We start from the raw sequence: 27,950 nt of genomic DNA on the forward strand, positions 1-27,950 counted from the left end.
AGTAATTGGTGACTAGCAGCTGTGTTTTTGGGAAGAAAACAAGCACTTTTAGAATCTGCAATGTGTGCAGTTAATTCTGAGAAGCAGGTTTCTGTGCTTGAGGCCAGGCTGAGATCTTAAGCTTGTGGGGGAAAGTGCTTTCCCACTGAGTTATAGGTCTGCTCCAATGAATTCAGCAGGCAAGAATCCTGCCCTTGATGGTGGTGTGGGTAGGGTTAAGGGTTTACTGTCATCCAAGTCAGCAACTCAGAAGCATCAGGACTACTCTGAAGTTCCAACAGTTTTCATTTCCTCTTTCATTCTGTGTTGATCCAGCCAGTTCTTTTAAACACTGAAGTCAAAGAAATTATAAGGACTTCTCTCTTGCCCCCTCCCCACATGTCATGTGACTGGCAAGAATACTGCAGTGTACCAGTATCAATTGTTAGTTAGCATGGGAAATAAATAGAAGGAAGTGAGATGGAATCCTTTGTCCTTTTGAATATACTCACTGAAGGCAAGAGTTATTTGTGAGCTTCAAGCATATGGGTGGGAAAACCGCCTAAGACAAAGTTGTTCCCACATCTCCATAAACTAAATTGATTCCTCAAATTAATCCAAGTTAAGAAACTTTGCTCTGGCAGAAGCTTGTAAATATTACAGTACCTGTCACTCTTGGATGCTATTTTCTGTTTTCATAGCAATGAGCTGAAAGCTTTGAAGTGTGGGAAGTTTTGTTTTGACTTTTAGAAATTGACCTCAAAGCATCAATCTTCTTATACATCTGCTCCTTTCAGGCTACATGAAAATAGACCCTTGATTTTTGCAGGCAAAAACTTTTTATGATAACAGCATGGTTTAATGGTGAGAACTATAAACCAGGAACTCCTGAAGTATAATCCCAGCTCCAATGCCCACTGTCTCTGTCGGCTTTAATGCTTAATTTTTCCCATTTATAAGCTGGTGGCAATGTTATACCTGTCCTCAAAGGAGTAGGAGGATTAATTTAGTCAATGTTTGTAAAGATGTAAAGCACGATATAAATACTAAGAATTACCACACCCTTTTTAAAGACTATACATTCCTGAGGACAGACAATGTCCTTTTATTCTGTTTGTACAGGGCCTATGACAGAGACCTCAACATAGCTCTGAGCTATCACAATAACAAAGATAAATAGTAATGATTACATGTTAGTTTCACTTACTGCCAAGCCAAATTTCTGGTTGATCCAAAAATGTAAATTATTTCTGACAGACGTACTGGTAACAATTATCTTTCTCCTCCTCCTCCTGTGTTGGTCTTCAGCTGATATTTAGAGGCAAGTGAAGCCTTCATTATTGCTGTTGAACTCTACTCTTTATTGTCACTTTTTGTTTGGCTGTGGTTTGTTTTTGTTTTTTAACCCTCCTAATTAGCAGTACTTAACTTCGGGCTTGTCTTTACTGCAAAGTTAACAAGTTATAACTTGCGTGTTGCACCTAAGTCAACTTCTATCCACACACAAAACCTTTAACTCAAAGGGTCGATCTTCACTGCAGACTTAACCCAGGCTCTTACTTCCATATTGTCCCTAGCTCCTATCCACACACGCAACCCTCTTACCTGAGTGTGGTGGCCCTTTCAAGTAGGGTGATGTGAATTGGGTAGAACAGCCCTGAAATACAGAGTTCAAGTCCCGATCCCAGGCTGAATGATTCTGGGACATATTTTATCCTGGATTCCCTGCAGCACTGCTCAGTGCATGCCCAAAGCTCAGGGGCAGTGCCAGCCTCTTGCCAGTGGTGGGAGGAGGGCTGAGGTGGACCTTAGTGCCCCCCCCAACACCACAAGGCCTGAACCCTGTTCATCCCCTCCCACTGAGGCACTGCCGCCTGGCCATAATCTGGAGCCGAGCAGTAGAAAGAGCCACCCAGGCTCGGGGGGAAGAGGAGGAACAGGGGTGGGCCTTGGAGGCAGCGAGGCTCCTGCAGGTGTCTCACTTTTGCCTTTTGAAAAGATGGTCGCTCTGCTTTCAACCCAAGCTAGCTGTCTCATCTGGGGCTATAGGCTAAAGCCTGCGTGCTGCTTACACATGGGCTGGTAACCCCCCACGTTGCAGTGTGGATGCAGGCTAATCAATTCTGCCACTGCTAGTCCTTGCCTTCCCCGAACCCTCACTACCCCAACTCCCACCCCCATGTTCCCAGAAGGATAGACAAGTTCTCACACAATTCACTAGGAAAGAATCCTAGAGAGGCTCGGCTTACTGCAATGCTAGTAACCATGGGATATGACCACAGAAGTCCTACAGCATACTAAAGTCTGGCTTTGCAGTGTGGCTGCTCATATGTTGGCTAGGCTAACGTGGGTTCTTATCACCTGGAGTGAAGATATGCAATCACTTAGACTCTTGAGAATTTTACCTTAAAACAATAGATTGTGAGGCAAGATTTAGGCTCTAATCTGTGCTGTGTCCTTGGGTGAGTAATATGCAGCTAAATTTTCAAAAGTGGGCAGTGATTTTGTTTGGCTACTTGTGAACATTTTGTTCTTTCATTTCTGTTTCCTTCAAAGAGGGTCTGTAAATTGGGGCCTTTATCCACTCTAATGATCCCAGAGTCCCAAATCCATGTTTGGCGAAAGATCTTACAAGTGCTTTGCTTTAATCTCTTAGTGGAATAACTAGGAAAGAAAACAGCTACTGTGGAGAGAGCCGGTAATGACCTGAACTGGGAGGCAAAAGCCCCAGATTTCCATTTGACTCTTCTTTTTGTCTTGCAGATGAGAGGATCTGTTCACCACCCTTTATGGAGCTGACAAGCGCCTGTGGAGAAGACACCTTGCAGGTCATAGAGAAGAATGGACTAACATTCCCATTCAGTATGTAAACAGGCTTTTTATCACATATTCTGAATTTTCGTCCTTTAAGAGCACTGTAACCAATGTAGAACTGCATGTTTCTTCATCAGGGACACTAGAACCTTTCTATAATTAGCACCGTTAAACTGAACAGTTGGTATGTAGAATAATCTCTCTCCCCACAAGCTTCTGAAGAGCTCCCTATAGATGTTCTCTGCCTCAAACACTGCACTGCAATAAACAAAGCCACGTTCCTGGGAAATGCTCATAGTTCTAACATTTATACTGTTGTCTCGAACCTCCTCAGGAGGTTGCTCCCACCAGCCATGCTCGCTATTTTTCCTCAAGAGAATCATTTTTTCCCCTACCCCAAAATCCAGATGGAAAATGTGCCTTTTAAATGCCAGGAAATTTTAAAATTTTAAACCTGTGTAAGGCAGGTTTGAGGGCTGCAGCTGCAGTAAGCTGATTGTTCAATTGCAACAGACATCCACACTGAGACTTTTTTTATTCCTTTCCTCATTTGATCCCGTCAGTGTAAAATGAACAGAAGTGGTGTCTGCTGTGTGTCTTAGCCTCCTGTATTAGGCTATGGCTACATTACGAGGCTTTTAGCGACACAGCTGTGCCACTACAACCGTGCCGCTAAAAGGCATGCAGCATAGCTGCTGTTTGTCGGCGGAGAGAGAGCTCACCTGCCAACAAAAAACTTCCACCCCCCACGAGTGGCAGCGGCTTTGTCAGCAGGAGAGCGCTGCTACCGACAAAGCACTGTTCACACTGGCGCTTTTCGTTGGTAACAAATGTTGTTGTTCAGAAGTGTGTGTTCTTTTAACACCCCTGAACGATAGAAGTTTTGCTGATGAAGTGCCAGTGTAGACAAACCCTTAAGCTGCAGTCCTTAGTAAGTTACTGAGGTAAAACAATTGTTGTATTGCCTGGCTGCCCTCTTCTCACCGAAAAATGAAGCAACACCCTATAGCCAACTGAATGATTTTGACTCCCCAGGTCATTCACATTATAGACTGGCTAGCAGCAGTCTGGTTCTGCAGCACAGAGGTGGTCAAACTGCACAGCAGTGGTTCCCAGCCACTTGGACTGCAATTTTGCCAACCCTAAGGTTCAACAGCCAGAAGTCAGACCTTCCCCTCCCCACCCCGCCAAAAAGAACATGAGATTTTTTTTTAGAGAGAGATTATTTTGTGGGGGTGGTGGTTGTCTGTCTTTTGATTATTATTTTTATCTCCACCTGCCCATCCCCAGTGTGTATGTGTGATGATGCTTAGTGTTGTCCACTCTCTCAATTGTACTAAGGAGAATCCTCTCTGTAGGAGCTCCCACCCTGGCCACCAATTAATTCTGCCCCATCCCTCAAATCAGTCCTGCCCCCCCCACAGCTCCCACATCAGTTCTGCCCTCGCAGCTGCCTATCACATCAATTCCGCCCTTCTAGCCTAACCTCTGCTGCTCCTGCAGCTCCTGGGTTCTTCACCCTGCTCTTCCAGGTCTGGGGGGTAACTGCAGCCGGTTCCTCCCCTTTCCCCTAGTCAAGCCTGGTGTTGTAGGGATGGAGAGGGGGAGCAGAGAGCAGGCTGACCCACTGTTCACAGCTGGGCAGAGGGAAGAAGGGAGTGGAGCTGCTCTGAACTGCCGAGAGCACTTTCTGCTCCCTTGTGTGAGAATGGAGTGGGCTGGTGAAGAGAGGGAGACAGAGCTCTTCCTGCTTTATGCACAGTCCTGCCTGGCTGCTCTTCCCCAGAAGGTAGCAGGGAAGGCAGCCATGCAGAGCGGGTTTGCACAAGAGGACTGGAGCTGTTCACATGATTGCCAGGCTGACTTGAGCCCTGGCTGAAATCAAGTGACTCACAAAGAAATCACGCGAGTTATGAACACTGGCACTACTATTTCAGGCATTCGTAACTGGTGCCTTGTGCTACCTTCCCACCTGAAAGATCAGCTTCTGTGCTGAGCCCTTGGTGCTAGTGCTGCCTCCTTCTCCTGTGTCCTGTGTGCTCTAACCCAGTGCGTATCACTCCAGTTCCAGAATAGCAGTTAAGAGACATGGGTCTGGAGCAATCCAAACTCCATGGCAATGGACAACACATAGGGCTGAGATGGCGAGCTCTAGCAAGTCTAGCTGGTACCATTGAGGTCTTACCCTGGTGAACTGCTAGATGGGTTGGGAACAGGTGGTACAAAGAGTTTTGTGTGTGGCCCATTTCACTCATTCACTCTCTTTTTTTTTTTTCTTCATTTACACAGTTTGTAAAACCAGAGTGGCCCATGGAACCAACTCTCATGAGGTGAGTAAAAGACCTCTGGGGCTTTAGTCAGCTTTATCCCCTCCTGACTGCTTATGGGTTGGTTGGGAGCTCTACTGTGCAATAATAGAATGATTGTTATCCCCCAAACTACTTCCCCTCCCCCCTTACATGTCCTTACTTCAGATACCTTTTCTAAGATTACTAGGGCTCAGTTTAAACAGGGCTTATCGCCCTTGAGCAGAAGTTCCGTCTCTAGCAACAGAGTGAGGCAAGAGCTGCGCTTGTGAGGCCTTCCTTCTTCAATCTGCCCTTTGGTGGGAGATCAGGCCAATTGGGTCTTCTGCTCCCTCACCCGCTATCTCTCAGCTCCATTGTGTGGTGCTGATGGTGAGAATTGGTTCTGAAATGTTGAGCCTTTGATCCTCCGTTTCCAGGTAGAAGGGCTGCCCAGTTTCCTCTCTTCAGTGAGATGGGCATGGAGAAAAGATGGGTGAGGAGGAGCAGCCCTCTCGTACTCCTCTTCATGGCAGGGAGAAGGAGAAGGGAGAAGTACGTAGGGACAGAACCACACATAGGCCCAGTTCTCTTCATGAGGTGGGAAGTAAGAGTGTAAAGGATTGGGCTGGGAGAAGCATCTCCTTCCCTGCCCTTTCAGGGAGGTGGCCATAACTGAAATGACTATTCCTGATGTAAGTGACTCTCCTGTGTATTTAGCTGACCATAAATATAGGGAACCTGAGGTGAAGCACCTCCACCTTTTCCAGAATCTTGTGAGCAGAGGTCGAGAAACCCTATTTCAGCTCATTCTCCTATAGCTTTTTTGCCTCCCTCCTCCTCAAATCCCAGTGTGAGAATCCAGACCCTACTCCCTGTAAATAAATATTTTCTTTCATTCGCTCTTTCGTTATTTCATTCACAACTTATCTATGGCCACATCCAAGTTTCCCAACTCCTTCTAAAATCTGTGTGTTCCTGCAGCACCTTCAAGAATGAAGGGCCCAGGAGTGAAATGTAGATCTAAAGGAACAGGGTACCCGTTGGTAAAATGAGGAGTGACCAATATTCACTGTTAAAGAAATCATTATTTTTCAGTTGGACCATGCACCCTCTTTTATAAAGAGAAGGCACATAGGTCCCTTGGGAGTTTAATTAAGGGATTGACTGATAGCTGCTGGCCACTCAATTTTCCAGGTACTGTTCTTTTGGAGGTCAGAATCCTGTGACCCTGCTGCTGGTTCTCCTGTAACTCCCACCTGAAATGCACAAAGCTTTCAGTGCCTAATGAGTTAGCATGGACTTTCATTACCGTGATGGGCCCCTCCTTGCAGTTCTTATGAAAAGTACTGACTTATTTAAGTTTTCTGCTTGAACCCCAACATCTGCAAGATGTGATGCTCAAATAGAGTTGTACTTCTGTGGCTTTTCATGGGAGCTGATTATTACTGCACAGGTTGGTGTCCTCAGCGATGCCTGAGGTCCTGCATGACACTTCAGTCCCTTTGGAGCAGAACCATTGTTGAAGTTGCCATCTTCCCCCAGGGGTAGTATTAGGGCTCAGACGGCAGTCTATCCTGTAATAGCCACATGTGGAGAATGGCTGCTTGAGAAACATGGAATGTTGTGTTTGTTGAAAGCTCCTGATGTGAAAGCAGCATGTCCAGTGACTTGAGCACAGGACTGGAAGCAAGTAACTGTAGTTCAGTTGTCCTCTCTGTGGCCTTAGGCAAGATGCTTAACCTCTGTGTACAGTATTGGGGTTGTGTCTAGAGGCCCCATCCAGCCTAGTTACAGAAGCCGGCTTGCACAGGTTATTAACATGTGCATATTGGATATGTGCTGCCAAATAGATAGCATCTAGTAGAATAATGAGAGAGTAAAAAAAATCAGTTGCAAATAGGCATTGGCTACATGCACTAACTTGCACTCAGAAAACATTAGAGAATCTCCTGATTGTGTATACATGCAGAAAATTGTGATCTCATATGGTCTGCCAGATATAGAAGAGAACAGAATAATAAGCAGCTAGCTAGAGACCTTTAGTCATAAATATATAGTCATCCCATTGCTTATTTGACTAAAAGTATTACTTTTTGTTGAAATATTTATCATCTTATTATACAGGAACAAACTAGAAACCTAACATGAATTCAGAAAAAGCTCTGCAAACTAAGAGTACAACATAAATCAAATTGACAGGTACACATAGAGGAGATAGAAAGTGTTCCATGGTATGCAATTTGTAAAATCCCTCCGGCTAGCCTGACTTTGCTGAGATCCAGTTAATTGTAGAAAGCAAGAAAAGAGGCAGAGTTTATGGAGAGAAATGTCTATCTTTGAGAGGGATTCAGAGTCAGGGCTCATAAGCTGTGTCCTGAACTCTGCCATTGTGACCCAGGACAAATCACTTAAACTCTCTGGGCATTATTCTGGACCAATTTGAACTCAATAGGAAAACTAGTAGTCCCTCTTCAAAGTGACAAGATCATGGGTCACTGCAGCCGGGTCTTTGCCCTCAAAGAGAGGGCATAGTCTTCAACCTAATTAAAAGTGTGAATAAACACTTCTGGCCAGTGACTTAATCAGGGTGCCCAAGCGTGGAACTGTGTATCATGTGATGTGGATTCTGCTGGCTCTTCAAAGTGTTTCCTTTTACCCATCAGCATCCCTTCCATCTTATATGGGCTAGGTTTGAGCCAGCCGCTGTTCATCGTTGAGCCCCTAAATGACTTTCTCTGTGGCATATTTCTTCCAGTCTCTGTGTCATTCATTTAAGGGGGCTCTACGCTGTGGGTAATGGGATGAAACTGAGCCAAGGCAAATGTTGGCTGAGCATTGCCTAGCAGAGAGGGCGGTTAGACTCTGAAAGAATCTCTCAGTGAAGTGGCAGAAACCCCAGTTGCTTGTGAGATTTAAAGCTGGACGGAACCAAAAAAAACCCTGTAGGGAACAACTTTCATTGGCAAAGAGGGTCAGGATGACCTAATACATCTATTTCTTCATATCTCTGATTCCCTGTACAATCTGATGGGTATTTTCCAGGTTCTGTCACTCAGATATTTTATTGATTTTAAATTAAAAATGAAATTGGGATTGTTACATAACTAACAAAGATAAAATGCCATTGTACATGTTAAAAAGAATCTTAATTTAAAATGATGATGTGTGCAATTGAAAGCCATGCTGATAACACCCTCAGGGACTTAGGCTTATTGCAGCAGTAAATGTAATAAAAGAGAAGCTTGCTGCCGAGAAGGGATTTGCACTTGGTTTGCAGCAGTAAATGTAATAAAGAGAAGCTAGCTGCTGAGAAGGGATTTGCACTTGGTTATTATCCCTGGATAGATTTTTCCCAGATCACATATTTCAGCCAGACAACAGAAAAATGTGAAATAAATGAAAGCCCAAATCCTTGTGGAGAACTGTTTGCATTTTGTGTTTCAGATGGCAATCATATTCAACCAGGAAGGCCTGAAGGCCATCCAGCCCCCCTGCGTGATTCAGAGCTTCATCAATCACAACGCTGTGCTGTATAAAGTGTTTGTGGTCGGGGAATCCTACACTGTGGTAAAAAGACCATCTTTAAAGAACTTCTCGGCAGGCATTTCAGGTAAAGTGCCCATGTGCGCCAGCTTAACTGCTAGCATGAGCTCAGAGGCCCTTGGCAGCAGAGATCCTGAATGAAAAATGGTTTTGAATAGGCTGCTAAAATTAAAACATCTGCTTTTTTACATGCTGTATTTCCTCCTCTGTGTTATTTCAACAGGAAGGGAGATAACTCATCTGCTCTGGAATACATGTGAATAGGGTTCTTATAGTAAATGTTTATGTGAAATTAACTTGAATCTTACCTGTTAAAAGCTGTGTTTTATGTCATTGTGGAAGTGGAGAAACCTCCTTTACTAGAAACTCTCTAAACACTCAGTAGGTTCATTTGTCATTTGCTCTTGAGTTATAATCCCAAGATAGAGGGAAATTCCTGGATTCCATCATTTTGGAACTTCCTGTCCCTGTCTTTACCGTGTTCATTTTTTGTTTGTGTTTAAAGTAAGAGCAGTTGAGTTCTCCCATGCAGGAGCCTCTTGGTTTGTTCATGTAAAGGCCAGTTCTTGACATTCTCAGGGGAAATACAGTTGATCATTTTCATTTGGTTCTAGCTGGCAACTATTTTGGGGATAAGCAGAGTGGAGCTGCTGGGCTAATGGTCCTCCTGTAGTTATCAACAGGTACAGTTATAGATCTACAGAGACCATTTGAAGGGTATTCATTGAGCCTGCTGCAATTTCCTTTTTGGAAGAAGAACAGCTTTCTGTTGTGAAGCCTGAGGAATTGAGAAACTACATTCAGTGGACTATAGGAAGCAGAAAATCTTTAGTGGGACTAGTATGAGTGAAATAGTGATATGTTTATCAGCTAGTGTGAGAAATTAGCATTAGGGAAATGTACTGAAGTATCAACTAATTTTAAGGCATCTTTATGAAAGACAGTGCCTTAGATGCAGCCATTAGCTTGTTAGTCTAAAGTTTTAATGTTATTTTGAATCCCATGTAAAAATGAAATTTGCAGACTGGTTTCAGTGAATCCCTGGATTCCAAGTCTGGATTTCTTGGCCTAAAATCTGCTGCTGGCAAGGGACATGTTATGAGCAAGGGATCAAGCAGGTCTGACTGTTTCAAGAGTCTACAGTAGCTGGTTGCAGAAATGTGAAGTCTTACAAAGTAGGAGCATAGACAGGGTATTTGAATTTCTGCCCCTTGGCTCTGCCTCCTGAGCAGCACTTCCTCCTTCAGTGATTAGCACTGGAACAGGATGAATAAAGCTGGCCTGGCAGCATCCTCAGTAGAAAGCCTGTGGGATGTTTGTCATTTGTGTCATGAGGATTTTTAACAAATGGGCGTCTTTTCCTTCTGGGGCTGCTTCTTTGCTCCTGCCCTTCTTCATGCTCCCTGGCTCCTCTGGTTGGCCTGGAGTGCTAGAAGGGGTTCAGTCCCTTTTGAAACAATATCTCGGGACTTATCTTGACATTCCTTTTATTTAAAAAGCCAACGTGGGATATTCGGCCTCCGCTAAGTCAGATTTGTATTTATGTCCCACCAACTTTGCCCAAGTCCAACTCTAACCTGCCCATGCTTCTCAGGAACGTGCATAGTTATGGACAGCGAAGTACACGCTGGCTGGTTTTCAGAGCTACTGAGCATCCCATCTCTGTGGGAGATGCAGCTGCTGAGCACCTCTGAAAATCAGGCCACAGATCACTTAAAAATCTAGGGCTGGCCACCTGCCTCAGATCTTGGCTACTGCTCTCTAACATGTTACCAGAGGTCACAGATTGTTCTGATTTTGCCTCCCATGATTCCTGCATCTTTCCCATAATAAAGCGCAGTGAGCCTGTGGCTGTGATTAGCTGCTGTGATCCAGTCTGCGAAGGGAGCAGCCTAGTAGAAACACATCCTACATCATTCTGCAAGTGTGTGATACCCCTGCACATTCAACATTATGTTTGCTTTGATGCTGTCCAAGATTCATGTCTGGGTTTATGTATACCATGGCAGTGTCCTCTGGTAAACCCAAGAGGACAGGTTGTCATAATGGAAAGCTGCCACAACATTTTTCCCCACCATCACCCCTCTCACCCCCTTGGAGGAGGGTCCTGTAGGAGGATAAATTGGCCTGGGAGGGTGCATGGCCGGAGAATGTGGTAATACAATTCCCTGAGCAGCCTCCACGGCAGGGCTGCTGTGGTGTCTTCAAATTAAAGATCCTTCCTGCCTACCCCCCACTGGGGTGAATTTTGCTCTCCTGGCCACGGAGGTCCACCTTGGGTACAGGGCGGTATAATTTACACCTCCCCTGCACTTGCTTGGGTGCATCTAGTGCCAACTGTGAAATCATCTGCTTTTTTCATCTGTCATGTAAATGAAATCTTGTACGTTTCCAGTTGAATGGTCACTTTAATTCCTAACAATTTCCTAGGAATTATTTCATTAACTTACAGAAAACATTCTTTAATGAGTGGGATTTATTTGACTGAAGAAATGAAACCAGTTCTATATAATATACACACACCCATGTTTTATTTACCTTATCTGCGTCCTGAAATCTTGAAGCTGTGTGGGTCTTGGGCTAGGTTTTCTGCCATGGGCCGGTGCCTTTGTGCAAGAGGAAGCTTTGCATGACAGAGTCATCTTAGTACATGCACAATGTGCCTCAGATGGCACGTGATCAGGATTCATCACCAAATTTGGTCCACTGGTTGGATCATTAGCTTCCCCAGCTTGGGCCAGATACTGACAGGAAGTGCAACATGAACGCCGATCTATGCCCCCCATGACGGAGTGGAGGACATCATCAGCCATTGAGCTGGATTAGATTCCCCGGGGTTGCACTGCCACCTAGTGTTACATACAGTATAAACCAATCCTTTTAATATTCAAATCCAACGATCAATTCATTTATAACTTTTTCTTTTAATTTCAGAGAGAGAATCAATATTTTTCAACAGCCACAATGTGTCGAAGCCAGAATCCTCCTCTGTCTTAACAGCAGTAAGTAATCCACCTCTTTTTTAAACATTGATAGAAAACGAATCTCTTTTTCTTATGAAGCTATTAATGAATAGTGTGACTCTTGTACATGAATTGTGCCCTGTCAGCTCCCAGATACCAAACCGAGATCTGTTTGCTACTTAGAACCAGCACAATTTAAAGCTGTTTCCTTGTTCATTTGATTGCCCTTACATGTCTGTCTGCTGCTTTGCTGTGCTTTGCCTTAACTGAAAGCCAGTCCAGATGGGGAAAGGAAATGTCCTGAGTAGTAATTTCTAGTACCTTTCCTCTCCAGAGAATTTTATAAGCCTTAATGAATCCTTACAGCACTCCTGGAGGTAAGGGAGTGGTATCCCCATTTGAAAACCCAAAGCAGAGAAGTTAAGCGAGTTGTCCAAGACCATGAAGATATGCACCTAGAACGTAAGCATTCCTGAGCTCTGACCAGTAGGCCACACCTCTTTATTTATATCCTCCGAGTACATTCACTCCAAGCACACCTTTATTGTGTTTATGACTAGCCCTGTTAATAGCCAAGGTAAAGGTGGCTCCTGCAAGGTGCTGAGCACTCTCAACTCCCACTAAAGTAATCTTGCAGGATTGAGCCCATAGTGTGTCTCCTGATTCTTCTCTGGTTCATGTGGTCTAGTTGGTTTGTAGTCAAAAGTTTAATACAGTGACCAGATGTCGAATTGCAATGTCCCACTAATTGACATGCTAAATATTATTCATGTCACTGAACTAATTACAAATCCCTTCCAGTGGCTAAATTTTGTGATGACTGTATGTTTATGCATGTTTTTGGATATATACACAGCTGTTCTATACACAAAACGGTACTTGTATTGCTCAACTTCTTGGCTAAGAAATGAGTGTGATTAAATTTCACATTCACAAGTGACCCGAGGCCTTGGCTACACTTGAGAGTTGCAGCGCTGGTGGTGGCTTTATAGCGCTGTAACTCACTCCCCGTCCACACTGGCAAGGCACATACAGCGCCGTATCTCCCTGGCTACAGCGTTGCCTGTACTCCACCTCAATGAGAGGAATAAAGAGAATAGCGCTTCTGCTGCAGCACTGGGGTGCCAGTGTAAACAGGGAATAATCTTACTACGCTGTAACTGACCTCCCGACGGTTCCCATAATGCTTTTAAGTAACGATAACTCTCTTTGTTTTGTTGTGATGCCTGTTTGTTTTGTTGTGAACTCAGGGCTCCCGGAGCTGCTTATCAAAAAAACAAACACAGCTACTGTTTGCTGTGAATGAGCTCCCTTTGGAACGCCCACAGCTAGTGTTTGCTTGAAGAGAGGGGAAGGAAGGGGTTTGAGGAGAGAAGCAGCGCGGCGTGTGGGAGGGAGGGGTGGGGTCCGTTTTGGGGAGGCTGCTTATCTGGTCTGTGAGGAAAAAAACAGAGGGCTATTTGTTTTCAGTGAATGGGTCGGAACTTGCAAGGCAGCTGCTGACAGAGTCTTGGCTTCAAAAATCCACTCTCTCTCTCCCCCACGCTCCTTGTCACACTCCATCCCACCCTCCTCTTTTGAAAAGCACGTTGCAGCCACTTGAACGCTGGGATAGCTGCCCATAATGCACCGCTCCCAATGCCGCTGCAGATGCTGCACATGTGGCCACGACAGTGCGCTGGTAGCTGTCAGTGTGGCCAGACTGCAGTGCTTTCCCTACTCAGCTGTATGAAGACAGGTTTAACTCCCAGCGCTGTACAGCTGCAAGTGTAGCCATACCCCGAGTCACTCTTAATAATAAACGGTTCTAAAATAACCCAGACTTCAAACCCAGACCTCCCTTATTAAACAAATGCCCCAAAACACTGAGCGCAGCAGTGATGCACCTAAACACTGTCTGTTAAGTAACTCAGTCTTGTCAGCCCCTTAATCAGTCCCGTAAGGCAGGTTTAATTTTAGATTGGCTTATCGAACGTACATGATGAGAGGCAGAATATCTGCAGTGCTGGAGTAGAGGCTGCAGTTTTCTTTTGATTTTAAAATGTGTCTAATATTTAAGATACTGGGCCCAATTCTCCATTTAGTTTGGTGCTGGTGTGTTTATCCACTGATTTCCATGGAGTTACACCAGTGTAACAAATAGAGAATCAGGCCCACTGAGTACAATAGAAGAACCTAACTTTTAATGTATATAGGATGCAGAATCAAGAAAAGCTCTTGCGGCTCTTGTTGGATCCTACAGGATATAGAATGGGGAAGCTCTGTAAATCAACATGTATACTAAAGAGAGAGCCCAGTTCAGAACCCCTCAGTTGTTTCTCTTTGTCTTTTTCACTGTAGCTTGATAAAATCGAAGGTGTGTTTGAACGGCCAAATGACGACGTCATCCGGGAGATCTCCAAGGCACTGAGACAGGCTCTGGGGGTTTCCCTCTTTGGGATTGACATTATCATTAACAATCAGACCGGCCAGCATGCAGTCATTGATATCAATGCATTCCCAGGTAAGAGAGACCTTTCAGCTTTCACTAAACTGTGTGGATACCAGACCGTGTGTGTTTAGTGAGAATTAGTATTGCTGTTCATAGAATCATAGAAGATTAGGGTTGGAAGAGACCTCAGGAGGTCATCTAGTCCAATCCCCTGCTCAAAGCAGGACCAACCCAGGCCTTAAAAACTTATAAGGATGGAGATTCCACCACCTCCCTAGGTAACCCATTCCAGTGCTTCACCAGCCTCCTAGTGAAATAGTATTTCCTAATATCCAACCTAGACTTCCCCCCACTGCAACTTGAGACCATTGCTCCTTGTTCTGTCATCTGCCACCACTGAGAACAACCTAGCTCCATCCTCTTTGGAACCCCCCTTCAAGTAGCTGAAGGCTGCTATCAACCCCCCGCCCACTCTTCTCTTCTGCAGACTAAATAAGCCCAGTTCCCTCAGCCTCTCTTCACAAAACATGTGCCCCAGCTCCTAATCATTTTCGTAGCCCTCCTCTGGACTCTTTCCAATTTGTCCACATCCTTTCTGTAGTGGGGGACCCAAAACTGGACGCAATACTCCAGATGTGGCCTCATCAGTGCCGAATAAAGGGGAATAATCACTTCCCTCAATCTGCTGGCAATGCTCCTACTAATGCACCCCAGTCTGCCTTTAGCCTTCTTGGCAACAAAGGCACACCGTTGATTCATATCCAGCTTCTTGTCCACTGTAATCCCCAGGTTCTTTTCTGCAGAACTGCCACTTAGCCAGTCAGTCCCCAGCCGGTAGCAGTGCATGGGATTTTTCTGTCCTAAGTGCAAGACTCTGCACTTGTCCTTGTTGAACCTTATCAGACTACTTTTAGCCCAATCCTCCAATTTATCTAGGTCACTCTGGACCCTATCCCTACCCTCCAGCATAACTATCTCTCCGCCCATCTTAGTGTCATCTGCAAACTTGCTGAGGGTGCGATCCATCCCATCATCCAGATCATTAATGAAGATGTTGAACAAAACCGGCCACAGGACAGACCTCTGAAGCGCTCCGCTTGATACTGGCTGCCAACTAGACATTGAGCCGTTGATCACTACCCGTTGAGCCTGACAGTCTAGCCAGCTTTCTAGCCACCTTATAGTCCATTCATCCAATCCATCTTTTTTTAACGTGCTGGCAAGAATATTGTGGAAGACTGTATCAAAAGCTTTGCTAAAGTTGAGATATATCACATCCACCGCTTTCCCCATATCCACAGAGCCAGTTATCTCATCATAGAAGGCAATCAGGTTGGTCAGGCATGACTTGCCCTTGGTGAATCCATGTTGACTTTTCCTGATCACCTTCCTCTCCTCCAAGTGCTTCAAAATGGATTCCTTGAAGAACTGCTCCATGATTTTTCCAGGGACTGAAATGAGGCTGACTGGTCTGTAGTTCCCCGGATTGTCGTCCTTCCCTTTTTTAAAGATGGGCACTATATTTGCCTTTTTCCAGTCATCCAGAACCTCCCCAATCGAGTTTTCAAAGATAATGGCCAATGGTTTTGCAGTCACATTAGCCAACTCCCTCAGTACCTCGCATGCATTGCATCCAGCTCCCTGGACTTGTGCATGTCCAGCTTTTCTAAATAGTCCTTAACCTGTTCTTTCACCACTGAGGGCTACTCACCTCCTCCCCATACTGTGCTGCCCAGTGCAGCAGTCTGGGAGCTCACCTTGTCTGTGAAGACCAAGGCAAAAAAAGCATTGAGTACTTCAGCTTTTTCCACATCATCTGTCACTAGGTTGCCTCCCCGATTTAGTAAGGGTCCCACACTTTCCCTGATCACCTTCTTGTTGCTAACACACCTGTAGAAACCCGTCTTGTTACCCTTCACATCCCTTGCTAACTGCAGCTCCACTTGTGCTTTGTCTGGCCTTCCTGATTACACCTCTGTATACTCATGCAATATTATTATACTCCTCCCTAATCATCTGTCCAAGTTTCCACTTCTTGTAAGCTTCCTTTTTGTGTTTAAGCTCACCGAAGATTTCTTTCTGCACATCGGGATGGTTTGTTCCTGCGCCCTCAATAAGGCTTCTTTAAAATACAGCCAGCTCTCCTGGACTCCTTTTCCTCTCATATTAGCCTCCCAGGGGATCCCATCAGTTCCCTGAGGGAGTCAAAATCTGATTTTGTGAAGTCCAGGGTCCATATTCTGCTGCTCTCCTTTCTTCCTTTTGTCAGGATCCTGAACTCAACCATCTCATGGTCACTGCTGCCCAGGTTGCCACCCACTTCTATTTCCCCTACCAATTCTTCCCTGTTTGTGAGCAGCAGGTCAAGAGGAGCACAGCCCCTAGCTGGTTTCTGCAGCACTTGCAATGGGAAGGTGTCTCCAACACTCTCCAAAAACTTCCTGGATTGTCTGTGCACTCCTGTATTGATCTCCCAGCAGAGGTCAGGGTGATTGAAGTCCCCCATGAGAACCAGGGCCTGTGATCTGAAAACTTCTGTTAGTTGTCTGAAGAAAGCCTTGTCTACCTCATCCTCCTGGTCTGGTGGTCTATAGCAGACGCCCAGCATGACATCACCCTTGTTGCTCTCGCCTCTAAACTTAACTCAAAGACTCTCAACAGGCTTTTCTCCAGTTTCATATTGGAGCTCTGAGCAATCATACCGCCCTTGCATACAGTGCAACTCCCCCACCTTTTCTCCCCTGTCTGTCCTTCCTGAACAGTTTATACCATGACAGTGCTCCAGTCATATGAGTTACCCCACCAAGTCTCTGTTGTTCCAATCACCTCATAGGTCCTTGATTGTGCCATTCTTCCTGCTTGTTTCCCAGGCTTCTTGCGTTCGAGTACAGGCACCTAAGATAACTAGCCGATTGCCCTGCTTTCTCAGTATGAATCAGGAGGCCTCCCCAGTTGCACCTTCTTCATTGTGTTTCATCCCAGTATCCCACTTCCCCACTTACCTTCAGGCTTAGGTCACCATCCCCCAGCGAACCTAGGTTCCCCCAGCGAACCTAGTGCCCTGAAGGTATTACTTCAAGCCAAGAAGGCCCAAGTTTAAGACCACGTAGAGAGGACATCTTTCTAGCAGCCCTTTCTGTTGGATCCCTTTCAGTACAGCTCTCAAGCAGCTCTGCTGACTGCACTAGAGTGGTGGCAGTATTACAAGGAGAGAGAGACAGTTTAAAGCCCTCCTCACTAGGTTAGCAAGCCTGCCTGCGAAGATGCTCTTCCCTCTCTTCGTTAGGTGGATTCCATTTCTTCCTAGCAATCCTTCTTCCTGGAACAACGTCCCATGGTTGAAGAATCCAAAGCCTTCTCTCCGACACCACCTGCATAACCACGCATTTACCTCCACAATTCAATGGTCTCTACCTGGTCTTTTTCCTTCAACAATGTGTTCCATTTTAAGCAGGTTCCCAAGATGGCTCTCTTTTGGGCTCCCTGCTCCTAAGGCATTGCTTGTTAGGAAACTTCCAACCCTCAGTCAGCTACATTCTCATTTAAAATCTGTCCCTATGCAATACATTTAAAAGATACCTTTTTTGTGGGGAATTAGGAGTCACAACTGAGAGTAATTGATTCGGGAAAGATGCTGGAATCCTAGGAGCACCGAAATTGCCAGAGCGGATCGACCAGCATTCCATCTAGTTCAGTATCCTGGCAAGTTGCTAGAGCTGAACCCTGAAATATAACAATAAAAATAATCAGGTTTAATTTGATATTTTCCCCCTTGTCCTATTAGTGCAGGATTCAGCCCAGAAACAAAAAAAGGCATTTCAATCTTTGGAACGTCTGAATCAGCATTACATTTCTGGAGTCAGGCTAATGAATGTATTGTCCAAGGTTCAGGAGCTATTTCCTTGTGTTTGCTTTTCATTTGACATATTTATCCCGTTAGCAAATAGTGGTGTTGGTTTCAAGTGACACATGCAAGACTGTTATCATGGTGTAGTTCCACTACAGTGGGTCTCACATTTTTTGTGTTGTAGAGCAATTTTTAAGATAGAGTTCCTGTCATAAACCATCTCCTTCCTAATCTTTCAGTCCTGTTTCCTCACCTCCCTGAGAAGTAGGTAGAACTAAGGCGTCTAGATGAAAATAAACTCACTTTAACGTGATAAATATCACTATTGGATTTGATCCCCTCCCATTGAATCTGTGTTGTCTTTCCTCTCCATAGATACAGGACTTCCTTTAAAAACACCTACTTTCCCCGCGTTATCTGCTATTCCCCAGGACATTTTACAACTTAGTTTTTCCCTTCTCTGTGTTTGCCACCCCTCCTGGTGTTTGTGTGATCTGTAAACAAATGACAAAAGATTTGCAAAAGGCGGAGTGCGAAGAATCACTTAGGATTTTCAGGTTTCAGAGTAGCAGCCGTGTTAGTCTGTATCCGCAAAAAGAACAGGAGTACTTGTGGCACCTTAGAGACTAACAAATTTATTTCAGCATGAGCTTTCGTGAGCTACAGCTCACTTCTTCGGATGCACATGCTGAAATAAATTTGTTAGTCTCTAAGGTGCCACAAGTACTCCTGTTCTTTTTAGGATTTTCAGTGGTGCTTTTAAGTAACTAAACTTCAATCTCTCTCCCCTCCCAAAATGCTGAGCATCCTGGCTAGATGCAAGCTAACTGTTTAAAGAGGGGAGTGCTTCCTCACTGGGGCAGAAACATCCATGGAGCACGTGGAATCACTCTGCACCCCACCATTTCTCCTTTGTTGTGCTTCCAGGATGAGGTTGCATCTTGAGCTATGCATTAGAAATTCACTTTGTGTCATGCATTTTGAGCTGCATGATAGCTTGTGCTTTGAAGGTGGTTTGGATCAATAGTCTATTCTCTGTAAATAGGTGTTTTGGACAAAAATGCGAGTAAATTTCTTGCCCTTTTGAAAGAGCAGAGAAGCTGTGTAACTTTTTATCTCGTTTTTTTTTTCGTTTCATTATCTTAAATTTGTTATCAAGCATTACAGACAGTATGGAGGTGCAGTTGACCATTGGTATTAGAACATGTATTTATTTTAGATTTGTAAGAAATTGTACACCTGTCCTGATCTCTAGGGGTCTTTGTCAAAAATGTGGTAAATTCAAAAACTTCCCTGAGCTAAAGAAAATGGCCAACCACGATAAAAACAAATTCAAACAATACTCTTTCCCCACAGACGTCAACCCTTAGCTTGCTGCTTCCTCCCCAAATGGTTGGGTAGAGAGAGATGGGCCTTGCAGAGTGCCCTGAAGGTATTACTTCAAGCCAAGAAGGCCCAAGTTTAAGACCACGTAGAGAGGACATCTTTCTAGCAGCCCTTTCTGTTGGATCCCTTTCAGTACAGCTCTCAAGCAGCTCTGCTGACTGCACTAGAGTGGTGGCAGTATTACAAGGAGAGAGAGACAGTCTTGTAGGTAGGCAGGATCCAACCCATTTAGGGCCTTATGTTTTAAAAAAAAAAGAAAGAAAGAAAGATAAAATACTCCAGCCTTTAACCTACAGGCAGCCAGTGTAGATCCTGGAGCACTGGTGTAGTGTGCTCATCTCTCTTAAAAACAATTGGGCTGCCACATTCAGCAGCAGCTTTAGTTTCCAGGTGGATTTAAGTTGCAGTCCCATATAGAATGCGCTGCAGTCATCCAAACCTGGGAATGCCAAAGGCATAGATAATGGTAACAAACTGGCACAGTCTCCTGGTCAGATGTAGCTGGGGTGGGAGGGGGAAAGCCTCCTGGGCACTGCTGCACTAGGATCATTTAACCAAACTGGGGATCCAACAGTACCCCCAGATTGTGAGCCTAAGTCACAAATGGCAGACACACATGGTAGGGCAGATATTATCCTCACCTGCCATTTGCTTTCCCCAATCTACCAATGTCGCTCCAGTCTTATCCTGATTTAGCCAGCTAGCTCTCATCCATGCCCCGCTCTCACCTAGCCACTGAAACAGGCATTTGACTGCACTGGCTGTTCAGGTGAGCTGGAGTCTTGTAGCATGGCCTCTTCAGAATATAGAGAGCCCCACAGCCCAGCCATTAGCCTTTTATACACTTTGAGCCCTATGGAGCCCTATGGAACTTCCACTGGACAATGCCCCTGGGGTTGAAGAGCAACTGCCCAGCTCTACCTTCTGGGAGTGCTCATTGAGGAAGGAATTGAGCCATTCAGAACTGTTTTACTCCTCCGCACTGCAGTCTGCAAGTGAGTCAGCAACACCCCCTGGTCAATATTATTGAAGGAAGCTGATGGATCTCACAGTGTCAAGCTGGACACCAATCTTCAGCTGTTTCATGGAGATCAGCCCCTCATGCCACCAGTGGTTAAGCACTGGAATAAATTGCCTAGAGAGGTTGTAGAATCTCCATCATTGGAGATTTTTAAGGGCAGGTTAGACAAACACCTTATCAGGTGATGGTCTAGATAATACTTAGTCCATGAGTGCAGGGGACTGGACTAGATGACAGGGTGGATTTGATTTAAATGACTAGTCAGGAAAACTCAATTTAATGATGGGTTTCTACATAAAAGTACATTCTTGTTGGTTGGTTTAACCTTGATACATATTCTTCGTAACTCAGAGATAGATGTAGATTTCATTCGTAGAAGGTACACACTATACATTTTAAAGTAATTAATTTATTCTGAAAACTTTTCAGATTAGTTTTACAGCTATATCAGAAGATGAATGATTGTTTGGTTATTCCATTTACCAAAGGTAATTGAAGCAGATATTTATGAAGTCATTGGGAGGTGAACTATCTCCAATTCAACAGGTTAATCATTAATATTTGGAGGATTTTCTTGCCATGTTGTATTAGAAGGAGAACATCACCAGACAGACATTTAAATTTGTTTTATTTAACTAAAACAACAATGTTATGTATTCTGGATTTTTTTTTCTTCAGCGGCAAACGTATAATATTTTAACAAAACAAGCATATGTTTTTTTGAATTTAGTTAAACATTCAAGTTTTTTAAAATCAGGTTTGTTTTTGTTAAAATTGTTTTTAATTAAAATAGTTAAATGAAACATTTGTTTTTTTTTAAAAAACAGAAATTAAATCAACTATGTCAGCCAGGTCAACATGAGAAACTTAAAATATTGGCTTCTGCAGCTAACTCAGTCATCTTCACCTTCATTTTCCTGTTTGTTCATAATCTGGAAAAGAAAAACAAGCTTTCCTGCTTTTTCAGGTCCCAAATGATTTCTCAATTTGGAATGAATTAGTCTAAAGGAAGAAAATATTCTTTCTACTCCAGCAGAAGAAGCTACTGCTGTTAAGTGAGATTAATCACTTCAACAGTCTCTGAATCCAAGTGCTTAAGTGACTTCCACCAGTTCACTGGTTTGACTTTCTTTAGAACATCAGCAGCAAACATATATTTCTTGAATGATTCTTATTCCCAAACTGGGTCTCTTTTACGGCCTGCTGCCATTATAGGTTTTCCCTTCTAGCGAGAGAATGGGATGGTAGGTCTCAAATCAATGAAGGCTACACTCAGAAAGACCTCAAGACTTCTGGAATTTGCTGCTCGAATAGTTTCACTTTTGTTTCTACTGCCTGTCCCTCCCTTCTCACATTTATCTCCAGACGACTTCTCCTTGTCCAGATCTATTCCACCCCCAACAATCTTCTATTCGTTGAACTTTTTGAAACTTTTCACTTTTAGAGAGAGGTAAGGGATTGACTCTGTGTACACAAATTTGCAGAGGGACAATAGGGTGAGGTCTGTTGATTCTCACCTATATATTATTTATTTTAAAACATTTTTGCTGTTAACATGCATGTTATCTCTGGAGACACAAATCCACAGTTTGAGAACTGCAGAACTAAGCATATAGACTCATAGACTTTAAGGTCAGAAGGGACCATTATGATCTTCTAGTCTGAGCTCCTGCACAATGCAGACCACAGAATCTCACCCACTTACTCCTGTAACAAACCCCTGACCTATGTCTGAGTTATTGAAGTTCTCAACTTGTGATTTAAAGACTTCAAGGTGCAGAGAATCCTCCAGCAAGTGACCCGTGCCCCCTGCTGCAGAGGAAGGTGAAAAACCCCCAGGGCCTCTGTCAATCTTCCCTGGAAGAAAATTCCTTCCCGACCCCAAATATGGTGATCAGCTAAACCCTGAGCATGTAGGCAAGACTCACCAGCCAGACACCCAGGAAATAATTCTCTGTAGTAACTCAGATCCCACCCTGTCTAGTGTCCCATCATAGGCCATTGGGCGTATTTACTGCTAATAGTCAAAGATCAATTAATTGCCAAAATTAGGCCATATCTGATAGTATCTTCTAGACTGAGCTCTGAGTCCCATTGGGTAGATAGAAAGATGAACCTAAATAATCTATACAGAAGCCCCTGGAACCCCATAAGATTGGGTCCCTAAACCATTGGAACTAATTTACAAAACTTTTCTTAAACATTACATGAATATATTCCATGATGAGACATATTTGAGCCATAATGTATGTTAATTAAAACTATCTTTGGATAGGTTTTTTCCTCAAAAAGCATTTTATCAAAAAAATCCAATTTTTTAATTTAATTTTATCCACCCTGCTAGATGACCTCTCACGGTCCCTTCCAGTCCTATGATTCTATGATACAGTTTCTGTCCCATCTACCTGACTTGCTGGTGGGGGATGCAAGTTTGGCTAGGCAAGATCCATGCAAGTGTAGTGGCTTCCAAACCTGGCCATCTGTTTGTTATACTCAATGGAGGTGTGTGGGGTTCTTTTAAGAAGGGCGCAAACCCTCCTCAATATAATCACAGATGGCAGGATGTGATAGGCCAGGCCAAAGCCTGTGTCAGTCCATCCCCAGACCTGGTTCCTGCTGCTGCTGCAACCAGATTCAAAGTTCATTTAAATCTGTCGGTTCCTCAACATAACCAGCTGGGAGAAGATGTATCCGTAGAGGGACCTCATTTGTCACCTGCTTCACTTAGTAACAGTCCCTCTCTCAACATATTTAAAAGATGAATGTTGCCTACTGTCTGTCCTGTGCTGCAGAAAACTGGTTGGATTGGACTTGGCTGTGGTTACACATGGAGATCTTTAATACTAGCCAATAGTCAGGTAGCATGTGGTTTTTATGGGCTCCTGATCTGGGCAGCTGGTAAGGTGTAAAAGGTTTCATAAGGCTTGATTTTCCATGTTGCCTTAACCTGGCTTCTGTTTGCCTCTGTGGAATTGTCTGTATACTCTTCTTGTGCATTACCACCTGCACATGCAAGGTATAGATTCCATGTGCATTAGGCAGGGGTTGAGTGTGTCAGTTCTATCTGGATACGTATGTTTTGTGTGTGTGTGTACAAGGCAGTGACTATCCTCTCCTGTGTGCTTAGGTGACCGCACACAAAAAATGGGTATTCAACTGAATTTGCATGAGTGAAGGTGCCCTTTTAAAAAGCAGGCCCACAGCATTTGCAGTATTAGCTTGGGAATATTAATCATTTCCCAGAGCTGTGCGGAGACGAGCCTCGGTCTCCAAATCTAGATCTGAATCTGAATGCCCCCAAGGTTCAGGACCGGGGACTTGAATTCCTGGTTCAGCCCCATCTCTAGTTCTGCGTGGACTTCCTTTTATACTCAGTTCAATGAGGTGACACTGATATTATCCACTTACACCCAGTATTTTCATTCCATTCCCACACAGGGCCAAATTCAGACTTCATGTAAGCAGATGCAACTACACTGATTGGAATGGATTTCAAGGGAGTGGCACCCACTTAGAGGTTTATGAAAAGTATGTCCTGCCACTATGCCTTGATGCAATGCAAACCCCATCCCAGCTGCTTAAAATTTCTTCAAACTTAATGAAATCATCCTTCCACTTGATCTCCTGAATGTAAATGTGCAATCTTTTCCCCTAGTTGTCTTGTCAAAATAGCTGCAGCAGCAGTGTCAGTGAACAGCATCCAACAACCTGACTGTGACCATGTGCAGGGTTCTCATATGCTGGTACCAGGAGTTAATCACTGTCTCTGTCCTATGGCCATAAAGCATTAAGAGCAACTTCATTGTGAGTTTCCCTTGTGCAATCCTAATAGGTCTGATTTTGTTCTCACTGAGCATGTCCAAAACACCCCAAGGAACTGTGGATCTGTTCTCTGCACATTAAAGCTGTTACTATGGAGATGGCTTATTCCCAGGGCGTTTGAAGCACACAGAGTAGATTTAAAGGCTAATCCTGGGGGAAGGGTTTACATAAGCAAGAAATCTTAGAAGGCCAACTCTTTGTGAGAGAGATTGGGATTCCATGACTCCTGTGATTCTAAGTCTTAGCTAGACCCTGGCTGATGAATAGATAGTGATGGTTAGTGTTGGTGGCCTGGCACTTTGTCATTTTTAAGTGGGTTGAATTTTTTTTTTAATGGTCTCCAAGTTGCTAAGAAAACTGAATTTTAAAAGCTACCATCTTCGACCATGAACAGCACACTAGTTGCATTATCAAAGGAGCATACAAAAATGTATACCTGTAGCTGTCACTAAAATTTAAAAAAGGCACTATATAAGTAACAGTTAATTGATTCACCCATTGTTTATAAATACACCTTAAAATCACCAAAATACCGCTCTTTAGATTCTGATTTTAGCATACATTTTTCAGTCCGTAGTAGTATTTTTATTCTGATAGGGTGTTTTTTAAAGGGGAAGGAGATTAAAAATATAAATATTGGAGTTTTCCCTCCTTGTCCTGCTCTACCTTGTGCCCACATGATTATAGATTTTTTAAATATATATTTACTTCGTTCATGTTCTCTTTGCTCTGATTTCACAGTGGCCTGGGAATGAGTTTCAAATGAAATTTTATAAAATATTAGTTATTTACACAGTAGCCTAGTGATCATTAAAATATGTAATATAGCCTTTTTAAAATGTGTCATGTATTTGATAGATATACTTCTCACATAATTAGTCCAAATCCTTGATCTTATTATAATAATAATGTTACAGTACCACCTACTGACTCTGTGCTAGGCATTGTACAAACATACATAAACCCTGCTCCCAAGACCCTTCAATTGAAATAAAGGTTCTGACCACCTGCAGCTGACATTCAAGATATTAAGTGTTCAGTGCTATTTTTCTTTTTCTTCTTTTATATAATATAAAGAAACAGTCATGAACCAGGACCTGATTGTGCTAGGTGCTGTACAAACACAGAACAAAAAGAACAGACCCTTTCCCAAAGAGTTTATAATCAAAGTAATCCCCCAGGGTTTTGGCCCATTTTATTTACTCAGAAAACCATAATGGTGTTTCTGTTAAACTGGGTAATGTAAATCTTTTGGCATCTTTCAGAACAAAGGAATCATTCCCATGCACAGACAATTCTTAAATTTCAGTATTTTGCCTCCTCTCACCCTCAACCATTAGACCAATATTGGTTTGAGTAATTGCTTGCCAGGTTTCAGGATTGAAATGAACGATTTGTTTCTAAATAATATTGCCCTGTTGATTTGGCTTTAGCGTTGCCCTAACATTGGCACACAGTATCGCAGAGGGGTGCATGATATAAATGCCTCATTAGATTAGGTTAGACAAGCATGAATGGAAAGTTCAGAAAGTGCATTTTCTGTAGTTTGTAAGGCCAGGCCAATTGCTCTGTGAAATATCCGCAGTTGGGGTTCGCGTGAGGAATTTCTGGAGGGTGCCTTGGATCAGCCTCTCAGGGCAATTGTACTTTAGAAGGAGTTGTCAGAAGAAGATTTGGAAATCGGGTGACGAGTTAGTTAAGGTTGTCCCAAATAGTCTGTAATTTAGGGGTAAAAGTGGAATTGAAGACAGATGATAAGCTATAAAAACAAACAACTTGGGAGAAGTGGAAACCAGAGCTTGAATTGAGAGAGAACACAAGTCACCTCATCAAAATATTTAAACAAAAGTTAATTTAATTTCTACAGCGAAGTAAGGGGAACTTAGTGCAGTTTCTTTGCTACAACTTTTACAAACACCTTGTTGTTTTAGTCCCTCATGAGGCTTTACGATCAACCAGACCAGATTTTCTCTGGTTGCTGAATAATTTTTCCTTAGCAGCAACATAACTAGAAATAAAGTAATGAGGGGAGCCATTTTTTAAGAGCATGAACCCAATATCTATTTGCGGGGTGTGGGAGGTGGAGTTTGGCTTCTGCAGTTACTTAGCATGTAGATGTTTAACTAGCTTATTCGAGGGTGCAGTCAGGTGTCTGTCTTATGCAATTAGTTGTGTGCACCAAATGGTGCCCAGAAAAATAAAGGCCACTTTTTATGGTGTGTGTGATGGGGGGAAAGGGGTCAGAGAAGGGAGACTTGTACACAAGGCCGGTGAAATGGAAAGATGGAACTGATGGCATTGCTTTTCTCTCTCTCTCAGGTTATGAGGGTGTTGCAGAGTTCTTCACAGACCTCCTGAACCACATAGCTGCTGTCCTGCAGGGCCAGACCCCAGAGGTGACCCAGCTAAACCTCAGCAAACTCCTGGCTGAGCAGACCGGCGGCATAGTAGGGGAGCGGACGTGCTGTGCTAGTACAGGCTGCCGAAGCGTGGTGGGAAAAGACTCCTCCTGGATTGTGGAAAGTGAGACCAACAGCTCAGTAAAGCTGCAGCACCAGAGACTAGGCTGCAACTCTGCAGTGTCCCCCAGCTTTCAGCAGCACTGCGTTGCCACGTTGGCAACAAAAGCTTCCTCTCAATAGCCAGACAACACCGTGGACTGAGGAAAAGCCGTGGGGAGTCAAATCACGGTCCTAGAATCAGAGCAGGCTGTAACAAATTTCTATTGATTTAACACGATTTGTTGATGAAATTATCTGGATACATTTCATCAGATTCCAGTTGCAAATCTGTAGTGAGCTTGCACATGCTTGTGTTTTTAACACTAGACCTTAATGTGGGAGGGTTGCTTTTGCGTTTTGTTTTAGATTTTATTTGTAATCACCAGTGACCAGCATTTTAAAATCAGACCTCATGGAACCAGAAAGAATTATAGTTGACGTGGCGTGCTTGACAGTGCTAGAGATTTTCACCTTTCCAGAGTACTTCCCATTCCCTCTTTCCAGCTGGACCCTTGAAAAGAACATTTAAAAAAGCTTCAATATCAGCAGAACAGGTATGGCCAGAGCTTCATTGGCAACTTGCTGAGGGCAGTAGGGCTGCACCTTATTTGATGGATCAAAACATATTGCAGCTGCCCTCCTGTTCAAAACTGAGGTGGAGACTGCAGTTCCAACTCTGGGGTTCTCTTCCTTGAACCGAGTTGTTTAAGATAAAGGAAGCTTCAAATTGTATTTCGCCACAAGAATGCTACCATGGCAGTAAAGAATCTTTTCTGATCCAGCAAGGCTTGAGTTTTAAAAGCAAAGGGTGCATACTACTAGTGGGAGTTGGGTGTCTTGGTAGATAAAACACTGCTCTTTGTACTTTTGGCTGCCCATAAGACCCTAAAGCTTATTCTTTAGCCGAGAAAATAATTGTCCTTCCATTTCACTCAGGCAAAGTGTAGGAACGCTTTGCTAGAGGGCTAGCAAACGGATCCACTTTTACTTTCACAGAGTAGTACACCAGCCTTGCACATCCTGTAAATACATGTGTAATTCACATTTGTAGCCACTATTCTCCATTAATACATGGCTATGCATAAATCATTGCTCTCAACAGTGATTGAACAGGAGCAAAATTGGAGTGAGCAGGGTTTTGTGTAAGTTAGTGATTTGTGACAGTTTTTCTGATATAGAGACTGTTACTATCTGGGACTGCCAGAGGAGGCTAGGCGGGTAAATTACAAGAGTAGTGGGTGTACTCGTTTGTGAACTATAGCACAGTCTGATCATACATTAAAGTAGAGATACCGTAGCAAAACTAAAATGTATGTTCTTTTCCTGCAACATGGCAGCATCTTCTGTCCTTTTAA

The 27,950-nt window shown here is 43.7% G+C and overlaps 1 protein-coding gene across 1 annotated transcript in view; it reads left to right on the forward strand.

Moving 5' to 3' along the window:
• ITPK1 (inositol-tetrakisphosphate 1-kinase) overlaps window positions 1-26,851 on the forward strand; it is a 256,870-nt gene extending 230,019 nt beyond the window's left edge. Inside the window, exons 5-10 of the mRNA XM_045014140.1 lie at window positions 2,743-2,841; window positions 5,083-5,123; window positions 8,526-8,691; window positions 11,559-11,626; window positions 13,928-14,090; window positions 26,414-26,851. Of these exons, the coding sequence (XP_044870075.1) occupies window positions 2,743-2,841; window positions 5,083-5,123; window positions 8,526-8,691; window positions 11,559-11,626; window positions 13,928-14,090; window positions 26,414-26,736 (860 nt within the window). The 3' untranslated portion in view covers window positions 26,737-26,851. The remainder of the gene's footprint in view (window positions 1-2,742; window positions 2,842-5,082; window positions 5,124-8,525; window positions 8,692-11,558; window positions 11,627-13,927; window positions 14,091-26,413) is intronic.
• Window positions 26,852-27,950: the final 1,099 nt, after the last annotated feature.

Source organism: Mauremys mutica, chromosome 4 (assembly GCF_020497125.1).
Source record: "Mauremys mutica isolate MM-2020 ecotype Southern chromosome 4, ASM2049712v1, whole genome shotgun sequence".
Lineage (NCBI taxonomy): Eukaryota > Metazoa > Chordata > Testudines > Geoemydidae > Mauremys > Mauremys mutica.